At 44.3% G+C, this 21,735-nt stretch overlaps 1 protein-coding gene across 4 annotated transcripts in view; it reads right to left on the minus strand.

The window, feature by feature from the left end:
- The window catches only part of BABAM2 (BRISC and BRCA1 A complex member 2), a 397,415-nt gene that overhangs the window by 78,177 nt on the left and 297,503 nt on the right, over nucleotides 1-21,735 (minus strand). For all 4 annotated transcript variants that reach the window (XM_053201072.1, XM_015064178.3, XM_053201074.1 and 1 more), the window contains 3 exons: nucleotides 8,094-8,193; nucleotides 4,719-4,789; nucleotides 2,086-2,168 (listed from right to left, as the gene is read on the minus strand). In XM_053201072.1, coding sequence (XP_053057047.1) covers nucleotides 2,086-2,168; nucleotides 4,719-4,789; nucleotides 8,094-8,193 — 254 coding nt within the window. The remainder of the gene's footprint in view (nucleotides 1-2,085; nucleotides 2,169-4,718; nucleotides 4,790-8,093; nucleotides 8,194-21,735) is intronic.

The following is a 21,735-nucleotide window of genomic DNA, read 5'->3' on the forward strand; positions in this document are numbered from 1 at the left end:
GAGTCGCATGAGGAAGACACAGGTGAGAATGAACAATGGCAAGAGTATCTTTTGTCCCTTCATATCTGATAGGATCTGACATCAAGATTTTGGGAAGTAGAATCATGGCTGGAAAACCGAAATAAGTTTCATTTAAAGAGCTGAGATTTCATGCCACTGCGGTTGAGCATTCCTCTAATTTCACATTTGCAATTATCCTCCTGTGTGTCCCTCCTTCTTGTGTCCTTCTCTCACAGCCACTCTGGGTGGCTTTTGACTGTCACCACCACCATTCGAGGCAGGGTACAGGCCCCTCTTGCTGGTCTGGGCTAGGGGAACTGCACCAACCAAATCACCCAGGCACCTGTCCAGGGTCATGAGAGACGAACCAAGAATGTAATCAGGATCTGGGGTTGGGTTACCAGGCTAGAAGCAGACTCGCTGGGATCAAGATGGTGTGCAAAGTGAATGTGGCAAATAGGAAATGGGATCTCACAAGGGAATTAGGACTCAGAATGAAAAAAACAAAACGGCAACACATAAGGTGAGAATCAAAAGTGGTGGCTGGAAGAACCAGTAGGGCCACGTAAGATGACCAGCAGAGAGGAGATTACCAGGAGGCCTTGACTGTGAGGCTTCCTCTTCCACCTGGCCCTGTATTACGGGTTAAGCTCCATATGTGAATGTCTCCACAGGACTTAACAACCAGATCCCCAGGGTACATATGAGGAAACGAAAGCAGAGGGAGGCTCGTCCCAGTGATCTGAACATCATGTAACTAGTTGGAGGAACACCCAAGATTAAAATCTCTTTTTATCTGTGCATAGAATGAATACACTGCGATATGCTTGCATTCCTCAGGTGCATTTAAAGAGATGATCCCAATGCAGGACTAGCTATAGAGTAGAAGCCCAATGTGAAGCACTTCATGACGAGGTGTTTATCATTGGGAAACACCTCAAAATCAGAGCCAAGGCTCAGTTATCTCTATGCAGATTATACCATGGTATTTGAGGCTTTCTGTCTCTGTCTTTTACTGTCTGTTGGTGTGAAATGGGGTAAGACAAAGGAATTTAAAAACTATTTTTTAGTCTAAGCAAATCGCAACCAAGAATGTCCGTCTGCTGGGGAAACAAAAATCCCCAAGTCAATGGCTTTATACTGTCTGATGGCCTGGTTAAATAGGGCCAAGGCTCCTCTTCCTGGAATAGTTTATTAAGGTCTAGGGTAGTTTTATCCACTGAATGAAGTCAAGCCAAGCCCGCTGCTTTTCTGTAATTTGATTTGTGAGAGCTGGAACTACGTGTCTTCGGCTTAAAGACTGGGCATTTTGCAGAGCAAACCTGGCACCATGGGTTAATAATTTTTATATAACCAAAAATAAATGAGAGAGACTTCAAATTATCCATCAGGAGAAAGGTGGACCAAAGTTCACTGACTCGCTGATTAATGTAACACAATAAGCATTTAAATATGCCTATCTGTGGAATAAAAATGAAAAGTGACACCGGGGATACATTCCAACTTGTCTCACCTTTTACATATCTATTATGTGTTATCAAAGATGTAGTCTTTTCCCTTAACAAGGATGATAACCACATGACCAAAACAAGTATGTTTTGAATAATCCTGAAAGTTTTGGAACCTCATGCTGGAAAGATGCTTTGAAATAGGAATCTGGAACCCTGAGTTCTTAAACTCCGGGTTTCTCAAACTCAGCACTATTGACAGTTTATACCCAAATGATTTTGTTGTCGTTGGAGTGCTGTTCTGTGCATTGTAGGATGTTTAGGCAACCTCCCAGCTCTCTACCCACGAAATGCCAGTAGCAACAACCACCATCCCCACTCCCCTCCTGCTCAATCGTGACAATCAAAAATGTCTACGGACACCGCCAAACATCTGCCGAGGGGCAAATTATACGTGGTTGAGAACCACTGGTCTAGAGATATTTTCTCTTTAAGACCACGCAGTAAATATACTAAAGTAAAAGGAATCACAGCAGGGCACTAAAGGTTTTCACAGCCATTATTACACACGGTTTAGTACATGGATGTACATGCAAATGAATGTAGGCTGACGTGCTCATAGCAAAAGTATACTCACTGTGTACAAGAAAACAGAAATCTTTCCACATCAGCAGCAGAGTGAGTTTTGTAAAGCCTTCTGCATCATATTCCACGACACCTCTGGGTGATAAGAACACACACACAAAGAAGAAACCCTCATAAAAACAAGGCAGAAAAGAGATGTAAGGAATAGATTCCTAGAGTCACGGTGACTGAATCCAAGAGGCATTTAAGGTGAGTGTTACCACAGAAAGGACGTGGGATTTGGAATGGCAGCATCTACATTTATGTTACAGCTTTGCCATTTACTACCTATCACGATTCCAGGCAAATCACTTAACCTTTGGAGCCTCAATTTCCTCATCTGTAAGACAAATAGAACAATATTTTCGAGCTTCATTACAGGGTCGTGAAAAACAAGTAAGATAGACCATACAATGCTATGCAAATGCTGGTTATGAGGAAAAGGACAAATTAAGCAATCAGGTCAACAGGGACACTGCTGTCTGGATGGTGATTAAGACCCACTTTCACTCGGGCACTAAAAAGCAATGAGCAGTGACAACGTTACTAAGTCTGGGAGTCTATGTTAGTTTCTTCCAAAGTACTTGGAACCCTTTCACTTGTGTCCCCTGTCCTCCCCACCGGGCTCAAGACAAAGTAGCCACGTTAGCTGGGTGGACACTGGTTCAGGTGGGAGATGCACAGGACGGGTGTCAAGGAGAACAGCCCCCGACTGCTAAGGGCCTGGCCAGAATCCTGATAGGCTAGCCTCCCCCGTTCCCCTCAAGAGCTGAGTGCTTGGGAGACGTGACCATAAGGTGACAATACTAACCACACAGAGGACAGGCATAATCTTCTCTGTCATCCACCAGTGGTGTGTGCTATCTCCCTGGCTGAGTCAGGCCAATCAGACTGTCGATACCAATGGCCTGCCAGTTTCAGTAGGAAGGGTGAACTCATCATAAGGGCAAAGGGAATTAGGACACTAAAGACTGAGTGATTTGCTCAAAGACTTTTGGCACATCATTCAGATGACTTAGGTCAATAATTTTAGTCACCGGTTTATATTTCTTTTCGTGAATTCATAATCAACTCAACATGTTAAACACCGCTATCTAAGCTTTTTAGATCCTGCATGCTGTACGTAAAAACAAGCACAGAATCCTTTCCATTATGCATACAGTACAGTAATAGAATAGTATTTGCACAGGATTTAGTAGTTGTATACAAGTACTACTATATTACTGTATTATATGCATAATAAAACATACACAAAATGTATATTAAAAAAGAGATTTTCAAAAAAGATGTAAATGCGAATTTTCCGATTTTTCTTGGGTGCGAATGGTTATGAGTGAGGTGGGGTGTGTGCCCCCTACTTGGGAGGTTACTGTGTTAGCTCCTTCATTTTTCATTCTATATTCTTAAGATAATTTCCTCAAAAATTAGAAGTCCAATGGTGCCGTTTACTAACCACTGTTTGTATCATAAGAACTTTTTCAAAATGTTCATAAGTAAAGCTGAAAAAAAATCGTTGAGTATTAAAGGCTTATGTGAGAGACAGTCACACTGTTTAGATATTGACAGTTCTATTTTGGAGGCATAAAAAATTCCACTATGTATAATGAGAAAATTTCTTAAAATTGTTTTGAGGAGTCAGAAATTTTGCCCATAATTATGCTACAGTTTATAAAATTATATCCCTGGGAATGGCCAACCTTATTCTTTGTTTTGCCCGCTCCTGCCTAGTCCCAATTTTTTTGGTCCCAATTTCTTCACTTCCTTGTTTAAAATCTTAACTTTGTGTGACTATATATATCTTTCTATCTTTATAAACCTTCTCTGGAACAAGGTGGGCTATAAGCAGATCGCTAACACCCTTAGTGCTCAGCCCCCCTGAATGGGTAGAGCGCTCCATCTTTTGAAGAAGACTGTGGGGAAAACACGGTCCCTCTGCCCTTGAGCTAAGCCCTGGGCAGAAGCTCAACCAGGCCTCAGATGCCATTTAGGAAAACAGAGCTGCAGAACATCAGGCTGCCGGCAACCTGGGGGCCAGCCACAGGGGCGGCAGCAGGAGGAGACGCACTCCCCAGACCCACGCCTGCTTTCCCCTCTCTGTGCCTTCTTCCAACCCCTAATCCCGAGTGTGAGTCGCTGCTTTTGCGTCTAACGCCGTCTTTCCTCCCTGAGAAAAGCCTGCCTGAGTCCCGAGAACCAGGGTTCCCGCCCTGGCCCTGTCTCTTCCGGGCAGGTCACAAGACTTCTCAAAGGTCCAGGGCTTTCTTCAGTCAAACGTGCCAATAATGCCCACGTGGCTCCCTCCCTCACAACTCCAGGGAGCAGCTGGAGGTATGTGCTGTGCACACTGCAGAGAGCTCAAGAACAAGCAGGTCTCGCTGCCCTCGTTACTGCTGGGCTTGGGGTTAGTCGTGAGGCTGATCCAAATTCTGCTCCACGATCAATAACGCGATTCTGATATGTAGCAAAATCCTAAAAAATGTCTTCTGGGAGCTTTAGCTTAAACAACATACCAAAAAGAATCAAAGTGGCACTGAAAAGCTATTCCGTACAAGAGCAAGCTGCCATTTTCTCAATCAAGCTCTCGCGTTAGGGCCATCAGGACGGGAGGACATTGCTGGTACATGGTTTAAGCACAGAGGAACTTACGTGCCGAAGTGACTGAGGAAGGCAGCAATATACTCCCTTCTTTTGTGGTATCCTTGAATCACATACTGCACCTGAAACAGGAACCCAAAGCTGAGGAATAGGGAGTTTTCAAATGCTATTTTACAAAGCATTTCGAAGATTCAGGGAGTAGAAAGAATGGTTAAATGAATGCCCATATTCCTGCCACCTGTATTCAACAACTATGAGTATTTTGTCTGGTTGCTTCATCCAGCCATCTACCTCCCTAACAAGCTATCAGTCAATCTTGCTGAAACATTTCAAAGGAACTTAGAGACACCATGGAAGTTTCTCCCTAGATACTTGGGCATGTACCTCCAAAAAATAAGATATTTTCCTACATAGCCACAATGTTATGATCGTACCCAACAAATTATCAGCCATTTTCTGACTTCATCTAGTGCCCCGGGCGTTTTCAAAATATCCCAATTGTCCCCAAAATGTTCTTTTAAAAGACAGGGCATACTCAAGGATCAGGCATTTAATCTAGAAAGTCTATTAATGTAGATTAATAGGACCGTGTGTGCATGTGTCCATGCCTGCATGCACATATATGATTCTGACTTTTCAAAGAGATTGGGCTAGTTGTCTTATAGAATGTTCTGCATTCTAGACTCTCTGATTGTTTCCTTACTCCCTGTATTTGTCCTCTACTCCCTGTATTTCCTATTAATTGGAAGTTAGACTAAAGGTGTGACTAGATTGGGGGTGCCTGGGTGGCTTAGTTGGCTAAGCGTCCAACTCTTGATTTTGGCTCAGGTCATGATCTCAGGGTCATGAGATTGAGCCCCGTGTAGGGCTCTGCACTGACAGCATGAGGTCTTCTTGGGATTCTCTTGCTCCCTCTCTCTCTGCCCCTTCCCTAATCACGTGTGCCTGTGCATTCTCTCTCTCCCTCCCTCCCTCTCTCTCTCAAAATAAATAAACTTAAAAAATAATGTGTCTAGACTAGATTCAGGTTAAATATTTTTGGCAAAACAACTCCATAAGTGATGGTGGGCTTGATCACTGATTTAGGTGACGACAGCAGGATGACAGCAGGACTAATCCATCATAAAGGGAGGTTTCCCCTTTGCTGCCGCTGGCAGTGACCCCTGGGTATGCCTCTCGAGGCATGAGAAGACCTAGTCCCCTCTCGATCTTTTACCTCACGGTTTCGATACCTGTTGGAGATCCTTGTCTGAATCAGATTTTTCATTAGGAGCCGAAAAGTGGTGATTTTTAAAAATTCTAACCCTCCTTGTGTACTTACCATCTGGAATTCTCTGTAAAGAAGAGTTTCCTCACATCTAATGGGGGCTATTTTATCCTGAATTACGACTCCTATTGAAAAGGCAGGATAATGCTTAATTCTTTCTTTTCAAATTCCTAGTATTCAGAAGAAGGAGTGTTACAATAGATTTTATTTTGCCTTTTCAGATTTCCTTATTATCACCAAATGACCGTTTTTATTTTTTAAAAAATTGTGAACCTATTAAGCTGGGCATCTGAAAGTTAGTCATTTACCCATCAGCTACTAACACAAAAATTCATTCCTTATAATGTCCTCACAGCGGCTCAAAGAAATGGGGCGGGGCGGGGGGAAGCGGCCCCCCAAATTGTTTTTATTGGCTATAGCCACAATGAGTTTCCATGGCTAACAAAAGCTCGAGATAAAGTGCTTGAAATAACCTTGACACAATTGGTAGTGATAGCCATTTTGTACCCTTTAAAAGTAAAACAATTCTATTTATATAATAGGGGTTTATGTCAATTTATAAAAACAGTGCTTACTTTGCAGGCTTAATGCAGGATCAGAAATGTTATTTTGGGAAAAGAAAAACAGATGATAAGTTTGCTTAAGTGGCTTTGTTTAAAAAGGGATGAAAACAGTTCTGTGTACTTGATTTTAAAAACAGAAAACCATTTTAACAGAAACCCACAACAAAACTGGCTATAAAGATAGATTCCCATGTAATTATGGAAATTCATTTGAAGAGATTGTTTCTAAAAGCAGCCCATACTGTCCTCGTTTGTAGCAAGCATAAGAACATCAATTTTAAAAGACAAGTAAAATTAATGAAAGGGAACCAGATAAGAAAAACAAACCGATTCTTGTATTTCTGGGAAAATGGTAATACAATTTTTTGGAGAAAAATGTATGACTAGAAATTAATCTCAATTGGAGAGCTTTAAAAAAAGGCTTTTCTTCCCAATTCTGGAAGACCAAATTTGCATGTTTCTCTAAAATACTGGGACACAGATTTGAAGGCAGTGTAAAGTCCCACAATGTAAATAAGAATTCTATCCTCCGATCAGTCCTCAAGGAGGGCAGTGGCTGGGGGAATTTGGTCCAATGAGAAGCGTCCACTTCACGAGAGTTAGATGCCCTGGAATCTGTGCCAAGCCCACAGACTGCAGAGTTGCCAGATTTTAGGTTCTCTGACATTTAAAAACTAATACTGAAGACTCTGAAATATTATTGTACTTTTAAAATACTTCCTATATAGAGATGAACCATCTTTTGAAAGAAAGAGACAAACAAAAGATTTATTTTCCAAGCCAATGTGAACAAGTCAATAGGGGCATAGAAAACAGTACTTTGGAACTTAAGGGAACTGAGTCAGTCCATGTAGAAGAAGAGAGTAAATCAGTATTGCTTGTGGATTAACATGTCCAGTATTTAGCTAAATACACTGGCTGGACATGAACGAGCATATTCTTATGCTTTTTCAAAAGTATCTAACAATAGCCATTAACGTATAAACTCAGCTACTTGGCAGTGTAATGGCTCATAAATGCAGCTCAGGGAAAGCTTTCGATAATCTGATGTGCTGGGTTATCGGACCGGCTGACCTGGAGATCTCGCCCTGAGGAGCGGGGCTCTGGCAAACTGCTCCTGGACAGGACACGGACAATCAGGAACTCACTACTAAAAAGTGAGGTACAGAAAAACAGAAAGAGCTGAAGGCAGCTCTAGTGAATTACCTTGATGCTAGCCAGTGGCAACCCCCCCCCCCCCCCGCCCGCCCCACACGGCAAAGCCAGGCATGCATGCATCAGATAACTGGGAAATGGAGGAGTTCAAAGGTGAACGATCTAGCAAAAACTCAGGACATAAAGGAAATTTCAGAAGAAGGAGACAGAAGTTTAAAAGATGAAGAGAAGGCTGGAGCAGGAGGTCAGAATCCTTAGAAAAGGAAGGAGGGCGAAGAACTAGGGAGAGAAACGGATGAGCTGTAATTCACAGTAAGAAAGGCCGACTGACTCTAAGATGGGGTGAAGAAGCTGGCACCTGCATACAATGCCGTGTAGGTGCCACGCTGGAGAGAGGAGCCTTACAAGGGGCGAGGGGAGGGTCAGGAGACTTGCTTTTACCTTGTTGGTGAGCAGGTGGCATACTTGAGGCACATAATCAATGAGACATCCTCCTCCTGGGAAAGCTGGGATATGAAGAGCTGAGGAGCCTCCAAGCGCACTGAAAGGACAAGAGGACAAGGGACACTTGTCTTAGGGCTCCGACAAGGTAGAAGTGGTACCCTCACAGACTTGGCTTCTCTTACCAAGGTCTGCCCATGAACCGCTTGGAATGATAACAACGGGAATATGGGCTTCACTCTATGATTAGATTTATTTTAATCCACTTTGTTAATTCAGCGTGTTCGTGTTACCGATGAATCACAACGAATGATTCTGTCACACAAGAGTACAAATTAGCACATTCTGATTGGCAGGGGTAAATGTCTTACCAATAGTAATGGCTTGGACCTAGTATGGAAACACATTTTTTTCATCCCCTTCGTTACGTGCCAGGCAAAGAGAAGTCAGAAGTCATTCCTTAATCCCCTGAGTTGAACTGAACTGAGTTGCTGCAGCGCTCCCAACAGTGTACCAGAGGGACCAGTTCTGCCCTCACCAGCTTGGGGGCCCTGGGAAGCCTCCTTGGGCTTTAGCGTCCTCATGTTTAGTGTGAGGCAGGTGGCCTAGAACAGGGGCTACAGACTCCAGGATCTACCCAGCCCAGGTAGGTGATGGAAACGAGCACAGAGAACTGGAGTTTCTGCCCAGTGGAAAGGGCCCTCCACCTCTTCTCTTCAGCTGATCTCTGCCACGTGGGAACACAGGCCCGGTCTTATAGGAGCTCAATTTTTCACGTGAAGCCAGAAATCCAGAATATTTAACGTCTCAAGTTTTAAACGGTGGCAACTAATTAAACACCTTCTGGAACACCATGCCGCCCGGTCCTGTGTCTCTGGACCAATATGGGTGGGAAGCTTGTAACTAGTCCAAGTCAACACTGACATCCAATCCATCTAAACAAGAAGGTACAGTCAAAAATCACCAAACCAAGCACTACGACACAACACTGATCCAGAAATAGTTTCCAGGTCCTGAGCAGTATACAGTTCGTATCTCATTCTTTTAAACTGTTTTTATTTTATTTTTTTAATGTTTATTTATTTTTGAGAGAGAGAGTGAAACAGAGTGCGAGTGGGGCAGGGGCAGAGAGAGAGATACACACAGAATCCAAGGCAGGCTCCAGGTTCTGAGCTGTGAGTGCAGAGCCCGATGCGGGGATCGAACTCACGAACTGAGATCATGACCTGAGTTGAAATTGGACACTTAACCAACTGAGCCACCCAAGCAGGCACCTCTCGTAATCATCCAATCTTGATTTTATCTTCTTTCCTCTCTCAGTTTCCTTTGGTCCTAATTTGTTTTTCTTATTTGAATTTTAGCTTAATGTGTAGGTTTTCTGCTGTAAGCCCCTTGAACCATCTCTGTAATATGATGGGGTGTAAAAGACCCCTAAGATCTGTTAATGCTGTGATAATTCATTAACCAAGTCCCCACAGTTACAAGGCAGTAAACGGAAGCAAAGTGCTTCACAATAACAGTCTAGAAAATCATTCCTAAATAGTCTAGAGCAGAAAGACTTAGCCGAGGGTTTGCGATACAGAGAACAATACATAGAACTACTGAAAGGGTTCCAGACCCAGCCTGTCTCCCTATTGACTACAGATTTCTGAAATTAATTTTTCTGGTAGGAATGAATATTTTGTTTATTTATTTATGGCATGAAAACGTCCCAACACACAAATAAAACCCCAGGTGATATGAGGAAGTCAACATCGGGTGGAAATATTTGCTGTTGACTTTTTTCTATTCAGATGATACCTAAAAAGCACAACAACTTTGACAACTGAGAAAATTATGAGACAGCATTTGACTAAGTATGACATTAATGAATCATCTACAGCCTGCAACTGCACAGAATCAGCAAGAACATCATTTCCGTTTGCTACTCTCAGAGCAGACACTGGCTTAGATTTACTCTAAATTCTGAAGAAGGCTAGGAAAATTCCTATGACTTCTTGTGAACTGGAAGAAGGCTTTTTGTCCCCTCTTTTGTATGCAAATGTACACAGAGGGCACACTTCAAACCGGAAGGTTCTATTGGTTCCATTAGAATGGAAACTGATCCAGAAGAAAATTCTGTAGCACGAGTAACAAATCCAATGTTTATATCCTGTAGTTACTGGGGGAAATATCTGTGTAACACAGAAAATACCAAGATCCAGCTTCTCATTGCTTAGGGGAACAATCTTTGGCATGATAAAATTCCAAAAAATAATTTGGATAGTTTCCTGGAATTGATTATAGTGGGGTTTGACCTGTATAAAATATTACAGGATAAGTTCTTAATCACTCATTAAATTGAATACAAAAAATGAAAATAGTCTGTGGGTAATCCTCTAAACTTGAGACTCTCTCTGCTTCTGAAATACAGCCATTAAACCAAAATTACCTGTGATGATGGAAAGAAGCAGAGGTGTGGAGAAATCCAAAGGCCGTCTGCTTGGCCGCCAGGCCCGTCTCTCTCCACTCTGCTTCTGTGATCATCGGGAACTAACACTTGTTGCTAGGTGCTTTCTCATGATCGAACTTAATCCTCCCCACAATTCAATGAGGTGACAATTATCAGTGTAATTTTACAGGTGAAGAAACTGAGGCTCAGAGAGCAGAAGAAATTTCCTTGGGTTCATTCACACAGCCAGAAAATGATAAAGTCAAGATCTGAGCTCCGGCCTGCCTACTGCCAGAGTCCAGGCTGTTACTGCTGAATTCCATGCCTCCCTGAGAGCAGGCGGCTTTTACTCTTGAAAGGGCTGCAGGGACGGGAAGAAACAGTGGGTCTGGCTACCAGTGAGTGGGACCAGGATTCCAGGGATGCTGTAGGGCTTCCAGAAGCACTCCGACTACCCCTGAAGCAGGCACTGTGTTGTACAGCCCACCATCTCTCCTGACGTTCCTCCACACAGCAGCTGAGCAAGCATTCCTGTCGATTTTGTTCGTACCTCAGTCTCTCCCACCCCAACCACCAAACAACCAGATTCACTGGATCTCAGATGCGAGGAGCCAACCTCTCTGCCATGTCTCACTGTGGGTGACCGAGTTGGCTGCACAGGGTGAGCCTCAGTGAGTGAAGTGCTTCCGATACTACGAAGGATTGCTTTAAGTGAGAGTTTATTTTTAAAATGGCACTTACTGTACCCTTTCTTTAACTCGGGAGTTCCTTAGCTTGTGAGCGTACTGAACCTGACTTCCAGCGTCACACACTGATAAGTGCTGCTGATTCATGTATAAATATCCGCCTCGTGGGTAAATATTTAACAGGTTTGCTATAGCCTGAATGCTGCCCTGATCATGCTCAATAAACAAAGTCAAGTGCCATGAAATAAAAAAGCTATTATGTTTTTAAAAGGTGCAAGATGGAGGTAAGGCCTTGTGATCTCTAATTATTTAATACTCATGAATCAAAAACTACTGGGTTGAGCACGTACAACAGAAGGCTCAGCCTGTGCAGATTCCAGGGCTCACGGAGCTCTTCCCAGGAATGCAGGTCTGGCTGGGGAAGGCAGGGCTGGACCGGTTGGCTTAGCAGCGGGAAGGGGCTGAGGACAGGGTGAGAAGGGGGTGGAGGGGACCACTACTGTTGATTCTTCTGATCTTCAGACCGGTGAGGTGAGGAAGCGGGGTACAAAGTGATGGAAAATCAACTACTGGGGGGGCATCTCAGGTTGAAATTAGGAGGAGAAAGAGGTGAAGAGGCTGTTCTGATGAGAAAATACCATCTATCTCTTTATTGACTGAAATGCGCCATGAAATTAGCTGGTAATTCTTAGAACTGAAACTGAATCTGTGGATACAAATTAGAAGGACAAGACCAGAGTCTGAGAAATCTGTCCAACAATGGAGTTGAACAAACCAAAAGGTAGCCAGAAAAGCATTTCCAGGTCCGTCTCACTGGATGTTAAAGTCAAATACAAGAACTGTCTGTGTTAAATGTATTGATACAATGGTTTTCCATGCAAATACAGCCAAGAGAGCCCTTTGCGAACCTGGCTCTGTCTGCAAATACTCAGAGCACTTCTAATACTGAAGACTTGACTTGGCTACAGTGCAACAACACAAAGGAAATACTTTTGAGCATTTTGACATGGAAAAATGCAGGGAGTCAGCCTGTCTGAAGGCCTGACTTGGGACAATGGGGGTTGATTTTAACCCATTATGGAACAGTAACTCTTCCTCTCCAGGTGGCGTTTTACCTTACTGGCCCGAGCAAAGCATGACTTGGCACTGGAGAAAGCAAGAAGGGCCAGTGGTTTTCAATTATAATTCTTGCTTCTGCCAAGTTTGTTCTGCTTGGCTCTACTCAATGCTCCCATCAGTGCAGTGGGGTAACACTCCTCCCAAAAAGACCCATCTCTCTCAAGGGAGAAATAACAATCACAATCACGTTAATATTAAAATAGCACCAAGCACTCCAAGAGACTTCATTCTAAACCGCCTCCTCTTGGAGCATGCTGTGGTCAAGGGTTATGTCAGGGCCCTTCAGAGACACTTGGCTCAGCGTTATCATCCAGCTTTTGCCTTTGGATGGGATTCCGAGGGAGAGGACATTGCCTCCTCCACAATATGATTCTGGGGAGTGTTGGAGGGTCAAGCACTGACATGGGGAACTTCCAGGATGTCAGACGGACACAAGCTGCCACTAAGCCCCAAGGCTAAGAGACATCCTAAGGAAAGGTGAGCCTTCAATTCAATTCAACAAACACTAACTGTATGCCTAAATGTGTTTAAGGACTTTAGTTTCCCATTCTGGATATGTGATTAGGGCACCACTGCTAATTCCCTTCACGGTAGAGGGATGTCAGGGAACCTCAAGAATCTGGAGCACTCTATAATGCCAGAATATGTTTCCTGGTGGCCCGCCAGGAGGGCCATTACAGCAAAACAGAAGTCACTGGTATTTATTGAGTATCCACTTTTGCCAGGCACCCTACCAGGCACTTCACTATCTCTAAACCTCATAACAACCCGGCCAAGTGGACCTAATGAGTCCAATTTACAGAAGGGGAAACCAAGGGTCTTAGGGTCTAAGTATCTTTCCAAGGTTACCCAGGCGAGGGAGCTGCAGAGTCTTCTTGGTTCCAAAGTCTACGTCCTTTTTCATCAGAAATTCTTTCATAGAAAGAGGTGTGAGAAATTTGAAACTCTCACCCCCCTATGTCCTGAAACAGCGGTGTAAGTGGCTGAAATTATCCTCAAAAAAGCTTGGATCCATGAAACTCATCACTGTGCCGTCTCACTTGTTCTTAAGATATCATATGTCACAACAAGTTAACTTGCAGGATAGAGAAAAACAGTCACGTATAGCTTCTGAAAACCCACAAGCACACAAATAGTACATTAAGGAGAGACCCTGGTTTATTTGTTTGTTGTTCCCAACGGGATTTTCTTTTTTCCTACCAAAGCATTTTCTAGTGCTGTTGTTAGTTCTTGTCTCATTTCATAGATTCAACTCTGAGCCGTCTCAAGAATCTATGGATACCTCAGTTAAACAAAATCAGGGTATAATTCAAAAAAAAAAAATCTCAGCAAGTATAACAGGAGAAAATAAAGAGATCACAGAGACAAGTTTACAAGTAGAAGAAAACATGGGGAGTCAAACTGGATGAAGGGTTCACTGAGCACCGATGGAGGGCTGGCCACACTACATTTGTGACTAACCCAATGTTTCTATTCAGCATAAATCAGGTCTTTATTAGAGTACTGTATTCCATTTCTTGTTTCCCATTTTTGGAGGGACATACGAAAATGGAAATGTTCTGAGACAATGACAAATATGACTGAATACTTAGAAAATGTCCCTCTGGAGGAAAAGTCTAAAAAGAAGCTGAAATTGTTAAGTAAAATTATTTAGAAGGTTACGGAATTATTAACTAGAGTAGCTTAAGAATGTGAAGACATACTATATGGACAATTTGAATCAGTGGTTCCTTGCTTGGGCACCGTATACACGAAGAGTTTAAAATATGATGGATTTCGTTGGTACAGTGAGTGAATTTTCCACAGGACGAAGAGGGAATAATAGGTCCATCTGAGAAGCGGTAGGTGTCAGGCACTATACTCAGTGCCCTCCTATATGACATCAACTCTGCTTCACACCAAGCTGCGCCAGAAGCGTTATCCCATTTTACAGACGGGAAGGCTGGGGCTCAGAGAAGTTCCGGAACCTCTCCAAGGTCACATATATAGTAAATGGCAGAGTCAACTAAATCCAGGCGTCTCTGACCTAAATCTACCCCACCCTCAGGTTATCACTTCTGTGATTTCTGAATCCCTGTCTGCAGACCGGATATCGGTTCCACGTGTATCAGCTTTATCGGGCTCCTTCTGGCTTGGGTGGTTCAGGCAGATGCCTGGGTTGACTGAGCCACTGAGGCTGCTTCCAGGAACATGTATTCAACTGCTTTAGGTACCTGAAGAAGCAATTAAGGCCTTTCTCATTGTAGGCAAGCGAACCCCAGGAAACCCAGAAGCACTCTGAGGGCCAGAGGACACGACGGACAGTTTCAGCAGATAGGAGGTGGCATGCAAGCCAAGAGACTTCACGCTTACAGAAATACAAAAGATGGAATATGGTGATTGCAGACAGAACATGTCTCACGACATGAAAGCTAACCAAGTTTTTGTTCGGAAATGTGTTTTTTAAGTTTGTTAACATCTTTAAAAAAGCCTTCAAGGGACGGCAATCTTAACAGCTGTCCACCATCAGGATTCTGTTAGCATGTGCAAAAGCATTTAAAGTAAATCCCCCAAAACAACAACGGACTCGGCAGATGTTGTATTAAGATTTGGTCTGAACTACTTACAGTGATGCCTGGCCACACGAGACATGAACAGACCGGGCAAAAGAAAAGCTTTCTCCCTCTTGCCTTTTGATCCCTCACCGCGTATCTGCAGTTGACTCCACCACAACTTCTTTAAGAAATGGAACTGTTTTCAAAGACCAGTCATCAGGAATGTGTAAAGTGACTATGAGCTTGTTATAAATTTACAACCCTGAGGTTCCAATGAATGGCTTTACCGCTCTGCTATTACACAGGCAGAGGTTCCTCTTCTTATGGCGTACTTTTATAACATATTTACTGCGAAAAGTTCAATACCTACGTGTATCACATCGTGACACTGTATGCTTTGAATATCTTACAATTTTGTCAAGTATACATCAATAAAGCTAGTAAAACATCAGCGCACACCACAGTTACCCTCGACTATACCCTCGACTAAACCCACAAGCATTTTTACAACTCCCTCATGGCACGCTGGTTTTAATGATGGTCAATGGCAGACACAGAGAACGAGGGGGGAACAATGCCTCTGCCTGGCCAGGGCAGAGAAGGGTATCCACCTGATTCCTGTTTACTGTTAGTCACTAAAGGCTCAGGCACATAAACAGCATTAGGCAACTTCATGTGCACATTACTGGTCTCTGTGCTCAAAGAGCTAATCTGTAGAAGCTGCAGCTGGGCTTGCCCACACAAAATCAAGCAGAGATACCAGAAGATGAGATTAGCCAGGGTGCCAGAACATAACACTTTACAATTTGTTTCCAAAGTGCTCATTTTTTTTTTTTACAACAGCCTTACAAAGTAGGTAGCAAGTGTTGTTATACCCATTATAGAGATAAGAAGACTACAACTTGAGATGGGGGACTTGCTCAAGGTCTTAAAGCTGGAAACCGTGAAAATGGGATCACGATCTTTTCTCTGCACTAGTAGTTGTCATGATTGTGTGAGAATAATCTGGGGAGCCTGTTAAAAACTCAGATACCCAGGCATCACCCCAGAGAAGCTGATTTATTAGGTTCAGCAGGTCTGAGATGAGACCTTGGAATCTGCATTTTAAGATTCTCTAACGGATGTAGGTGCAGGCGGTCCTCACACCACTGCTCTGTACATGATGCTGAGGATGCACACCTGGGACTGAGAATGTGGAAGGTTCAGGAAAAGCAAGCTTGCACCCCATCCCTGGTACATTAGGTCACTGACAATTTGAAAGGCACTGCAGACAAGAAGGCGAAGAAAACCTAGACATGCTCTCAAGGACTTTAAGGCTTAGCGTGGAAGTAGAATATGTTTCTGGAAACAACTAGAAAAGGGTGATTAGCACTGAGTTTACACACGGACAAAAGGCAGTGTAGTTACCTGCAGGTAACCAGAAGGCAAGGCAGAGGAGCAGTGAAATCAGGACTGGGCCGGAAGTAAGGACAGAGATTCTACTTTACAAGAAGGCAAGGCACAAGATCAAAGGCCAGGGACTGTGCAGACAGCAGACCGTGGGGCCTGGACCACAGCGAACAGCTTCTGCCCCTATGAGAAAAGCATATTTCATACTTCAGCTACTGCTGAAAGGGCATCTGTCTGGAGGAGGTAAGAAGAGACAAGAGTAGATCCTGGTGCATGCCAGTGGTGACCTGGGCAGGAAAGAAAATTAGAGGTTAGAAAAGAAGTTCTGTTTAGTCACAGAGTGAGAGATGTCCTGGAGATAAGGAAACGTCTGAGGTTGGATAATGAACCTCATTGCTTAACGTAACTTTTACACTGACAACTTCCAAATTTATACTCTAGCCCAGACCTTTCCTCAACTAGGGACTCAGCCGACCGCTTACTCCATGCCTCTGCCTGGATGTCTCAAGGGCACTTCCAACTCAACCTGCACAAGCAAACCCTGCCTGCAAACCTCCTGCTCCTGCCCTCAGCCCTTTGCAGCCAATGGCAGCTCCAGCCTACTGGCTCCCCAGTCATCCTTGACTCTTCTCCCTCACATTCCACATTCAGTCAGCCTTGTCCAATCTCCCGTACCTTCTCATCTGGATTCCTGCCCCCATGGGTAAGCCGGGGCTGCTCCTACCTCAGTGTTTCTGCCTCGGACACATGGCCAGTCCTTCTGGTCTTTTCTCTGCCTGGAACACTCTTCCCAGCCGTCTGCAGGGCCTGCTTCCTCACCCGCTTCAGGTCTTACTCAGATATCACCTTCTTAGTAAGGCTTCTTGAACAACCTATTTAAAACAAGCCACCTCCAGCCCGGGTATCTCCTCGTCTTTGTTTTACCTGCTCTATGGCCTATATGTCCATAAAACGTTCTACATACTGTATCTGTTTACCGTCTCCCCCCACCACCCTTCACTAGAATGGGGACTTCTGTCTGTTTTGGTCTGTTTTGGTCCCTGCTGTTACACCAGAAACAAAGAATAGTGCCAAGTTCCTAGTAGGCACTCAATAAATATCTGTGGTATTAAAGTCAAATGAATGTAGGGAAAGATACAGGAGTCAAATTTCCAAAATGGACATTAAAAGTCAGTAAAACGTATACATATTTTCTGAAATAGTCATTATGAAAAGGAAGGTTTCAAGGGTCCGGGACACGGGTCGCCAAACTTGGTCAGTAAAGGGCCAGGCAGTAAATGGTGTCGGCTCTGTGTCCATAACATCTCTGTTGCAACTACTCAACTCTGACGCCACGGCACGAAAGCAGCCGTTGACAATTTGTAAACGAATGACGCAGCTGTGCTCCAACGAAATTATTCAGAGCCACTGAAATGTGGATTTCATACCATTTTTACAAAGTACAAAATATTATTCTTTAAGTGCTTCTCTAGCCATTTTAGAAATGTAAACCATCTTTCTTAGCTCACGAGCCAGACAAAGTAGGCTGTAGTTTGCAGACTCTTGATCTAGGATCCTAGGTCATTTGACAGTTCTAGGGGTGCTGAGGAGAAGTATATCTATCCAAGACGAAATAGAGCCAAAGAGACCTGGATCAGGTTAGCAAAACTGAAAAGCCCCTTTGGTCAAACCTCTTACAAACCATATTCGACCAGCAGGGAAACCACAAGCATTAGTCTTTCTCAGGCGAGGGTGAGGTGGACGTTAAGCAGCAACTCGTGCGCTGTGGGAGTTTCATAATGACACTGGATTGGAACACTGTGCAAGAGAGCTATTTATATGATCTCAAATGAAGCTTGAGGCATATTCTGGTGCTTTCTACGTCTATGCTAGGTGAAAAAGCTGCCTACAAAAGCCTTCCTCCCACCCAAAATACTAGCTGTTAGTTGGTGACTGATCCTCAGAAATATTAAGATGAATCATATATGCTCTTTTCACAGCGCAAAAAGAGATAATTTTAAAACTCAGAAAATGTCACTTTGGGTAGTCACAAACCGTACAATTAGAAAAGCTGCCCAGCCTGAAAATTGTAAATAAATAAAATCCTGTTCTTGCATGGAAACATTTTCCTCATTTAGATTCCAATGCTTGTCTTAGGACTTGCCTCCAAGGTTGGCTGGTGTTAAAACGTGTTCAGTCCCATAATCTGATGATGGAAGGCAGCCTTTGTTCTCCACCCCTCTTCCCTGGGGCCCTCCCCGGCTAACGCTGCTGCCCTTGGTAACCCCTGGCACTCAGCTCGGACTTGTGCCGTTCTTCTCACCTACAGGCAGCTTGTGGCCTCCCTGTCTCCTGCTCTGGGTTGGCCTGAGAGGGGCCAGCTGACAGTGGGCTCAGTCTGGACCCAAGTACAGGGCAAGGAATCCCACGTTTCTTTCTTCTTCCTGCTTGGAGAAACAGGTATTTCTGTCTTTGATCCCTAAGCTCTGCTTTCTTTCTCTTGTTACTAAACAGCTCACTCCCTATCTCCTCCTGGCCCCTCCCTTGCCCTTTTCTGCAACATCATCACTTTTACACACTGCACCGTTTGGCACACGAGAAGGAGGGACCACATCAAATAAAGGAATGCAACCGCAAAAGCTGCCTGGAGAGGGAAGGCCTCGGATTTTTTTTTTTTTTTTTTTTTTTTTGTCAATTTACCGTTTTTGGACTTGTTCTCCCATAATCAAATCCTCCCTATCGTGTTAACAATGTGGTAGTGTGTCAATACATTGGAATTTTGCTTCCATCAGCAACCCAGAGCTTAATAGGAAAATGAAGCAATGAAATGCTGGTCTTACTGCTAACCTTAGGCCTGGCCTGTACTCAGGATGGGGATGTTGGCTTCTTGACGGTATGCGGGCCAAACCTTCAACGCTTTGTGAGAGCTCAGGGTTGTCGGCAGAGGCCTAAGCCAGCGTCTTGGGCATTGTATGGGCATGCTTCTGCCATCACAAGAGGGACACCCACTCCGAGTACACTGACTGAAGCATGAAACACCCCCAATTTTTGTAAGCCAGACAAAGTTTAGACGGAATTCACCTGCAGGGATTTAAAAGGCATTTGGCGGGGGCAGGGAGAGGCAGGAGAATAGTCTGGGTAGATGAAATGGACCTACGATTTCAGAATAAAAAGTAACAAAATAGTCAATCTCAATAAATAAATGACCTGTTGAGCTGAGTGGCAGCAACTCCCAGGTCTGGCTCTGGGACACGCTCACGTCCAGAGTTATCACAAAAGGGATTGTGTAAAGTTCGAGTGTTGTTTTGTTCTTATTTTAAATTAAAAACACATGTGGGGTGCCTGGGTGGCTCAGTCGGTTAAGCATCTGACTGGGGCTCAGGTCATGAGCTCACGGTTCATGAGTTCAAGCCCCACGTTGGGCTCTGTGCTGACAGCTCGGAGCCTGGAGCCTGTTTCGGATTCTGTGTCTCCCTGGCTCTCTGCCCCTCCCCCGCTCTCACTCTGTCTCTGTCTCAAAAATAAATAAACATTAAAAATAAATCAATTAAGTAATTAAAAACACGTGTCCAACACATAAACTATTTACGGATAACAATGAGATGCCACAATTCCAAAACTTTTGCAAGTCACTATTGCATTCCCTCAGGATATATGTGTTATAGTTAATGTTTAACCACAGCCGGTGAATAATATTCATCATAAATGAAAACACCAGTTAGAGGCTGAATACTTTTGATGTAGTGATTTTATCTTTTGTGACTAACTTGGTAAACTAAATTGTCCATAACATGCAGGTAAGTAAGTATTTCGGTTGTTATTTTGGTTTGGTTCACATGGAAAAGGCACATGCCATGTTGGCTAATGTTGGAAATTAGCTTATTCCTTTTTTTTTTTTAAGTTTATTTATTTATTTTGAGGGGGGAGGGGCAGAGAGAGAGGGAGACAGAGAATCCCAAGCAGGCTCCATGCTGTCAGCACAGAGCCCGATGTGGGACTTGATCCCACGACCCTGAGATCATGACCTGTGCCTACAACAAGAGTCGGATGCTTAAACAGCTGAGCCACCCAGACACCCCAAGAAATCAGCTTATTCTTGAACACCCTCTACAGCATATATAAACAGTCGACAGACAAGCCAGTAGGCACTGATTCTCCACCTTCATCCGCCCCAGCACACACACATACTGTGGTGTCCCTCTAGCGATTCTCTTGGGGAGAAGGGAAGGGGGAGAAGAAAAAAATATCTCTTCTCGCATCCCCATTCTAGGGTAGAATCTAGAATCTAGAATCTCAGGGTGAAGAAATGTGTGATTTGAATAAAACAAAACAAAACACCTTGTAGCTGCTTCTGATATGAACTAATAGCACAGATTTTCCACCTGCCCCCAACCCAACATGAGAATCACTGTACTGAACACACAGAAGGAGAAGTCTTCTATCCTTAGGAGTGGAAGATCTTCTCAGCTTGCGGGCAAAATCACATTGGTCTTCCAATGTTGGCAGCGTCCGGCCCAGCCCCGGCTCCACCTTTACGAGCCAAATCACCCACGTCATTCCGGACGTCCACCGATTTTCTCGCCGCCTTTCTAGCTCCTCCTCCCCACCGCAATGCCACGGCTGCCCGCCGTGACCGAGAGTATGATAATATCAAGTCAGTGGATGCAGAGGGGCGGGAACCGCAGGCCACTGCTTGCTGAGAAGCACGCCCTCTACTCCGCTGCCACGGCAGAGATGCCTGGCCCCGCTGCCAGCTACTGCCCCAGGAAATGCCCACAGGTGTGCGCACAGGATGTCACCAGCGCACCCAAGCAGGACACAGACACCCGATGGGAGTACTGTCCCCCTCCCCAGAACCCTCCATCCTCCCCGCCCCTAGGGCGGCATGCTCCAGAAGTCACCTGGGAAGCAGAGGGAGCCATTTTCTGGAGCACACTGGGGACAGGGAGGACGGAAAAGATGACGGAGGAGGGAATCTGCAGACATGAGGGTTGAGCAGGCTATGCGCACCATCGGAATTCTAACAGAAACAACGCGCATTCAGTAGATGCTCATCATGTAAAAAGCATTTTATCTTACCAAATAAATTGTTTACGTACTAATGGAGAAAATGGGAGTTCAGTTCTGTTAATACCCATCTGGCAGAACCGGGAGCCTGTTTCTGAGTATCACAATTTACTCACCTGTGTCTTTCACTTAAAAAAAAAAATATGTATATATACATTGGTTTAAGCACTATTTTTATCTAAAATAGATTATTCAAAACAGCCATGCCAGTCAACAAGGGCCTGCACACTCCTGGGCCAAGACTGTGGGGCAGGACTGAGGAGAAGCAGCAGGGGGCCCAGGAGGCACGCAGGGGCCCAGGCAGCTCTGGGAAGTCTGGGCTTGTGGGGTGCTTTCTTACCCCACAAGGCAGGTGTGTTTGCTTTCTTCAACCCCGTGGCACAGACACAACACAAGGAGAAAGGTTTAGTCAGGCAGGGAATGGGTTCTGGTAAACG

Source organism: Acinonyx jubatus, chromosome A3 (genome assembly GCF_027475565.1).
Source record: "Acinonyx jubatus isolate Ajub_Pintada_27869175 chromosome A3, VMU_Ajub_asm_v1.0, whole genome shotgun sequence".
In the NCBI taxonomy this organism is placed as follows: domain Eukaryota; kingdom Metazoa; phylum Chordata; class Mammalia; order Carnivora; family Felidae; genus Acinonyx; species Acinonyx jubatus.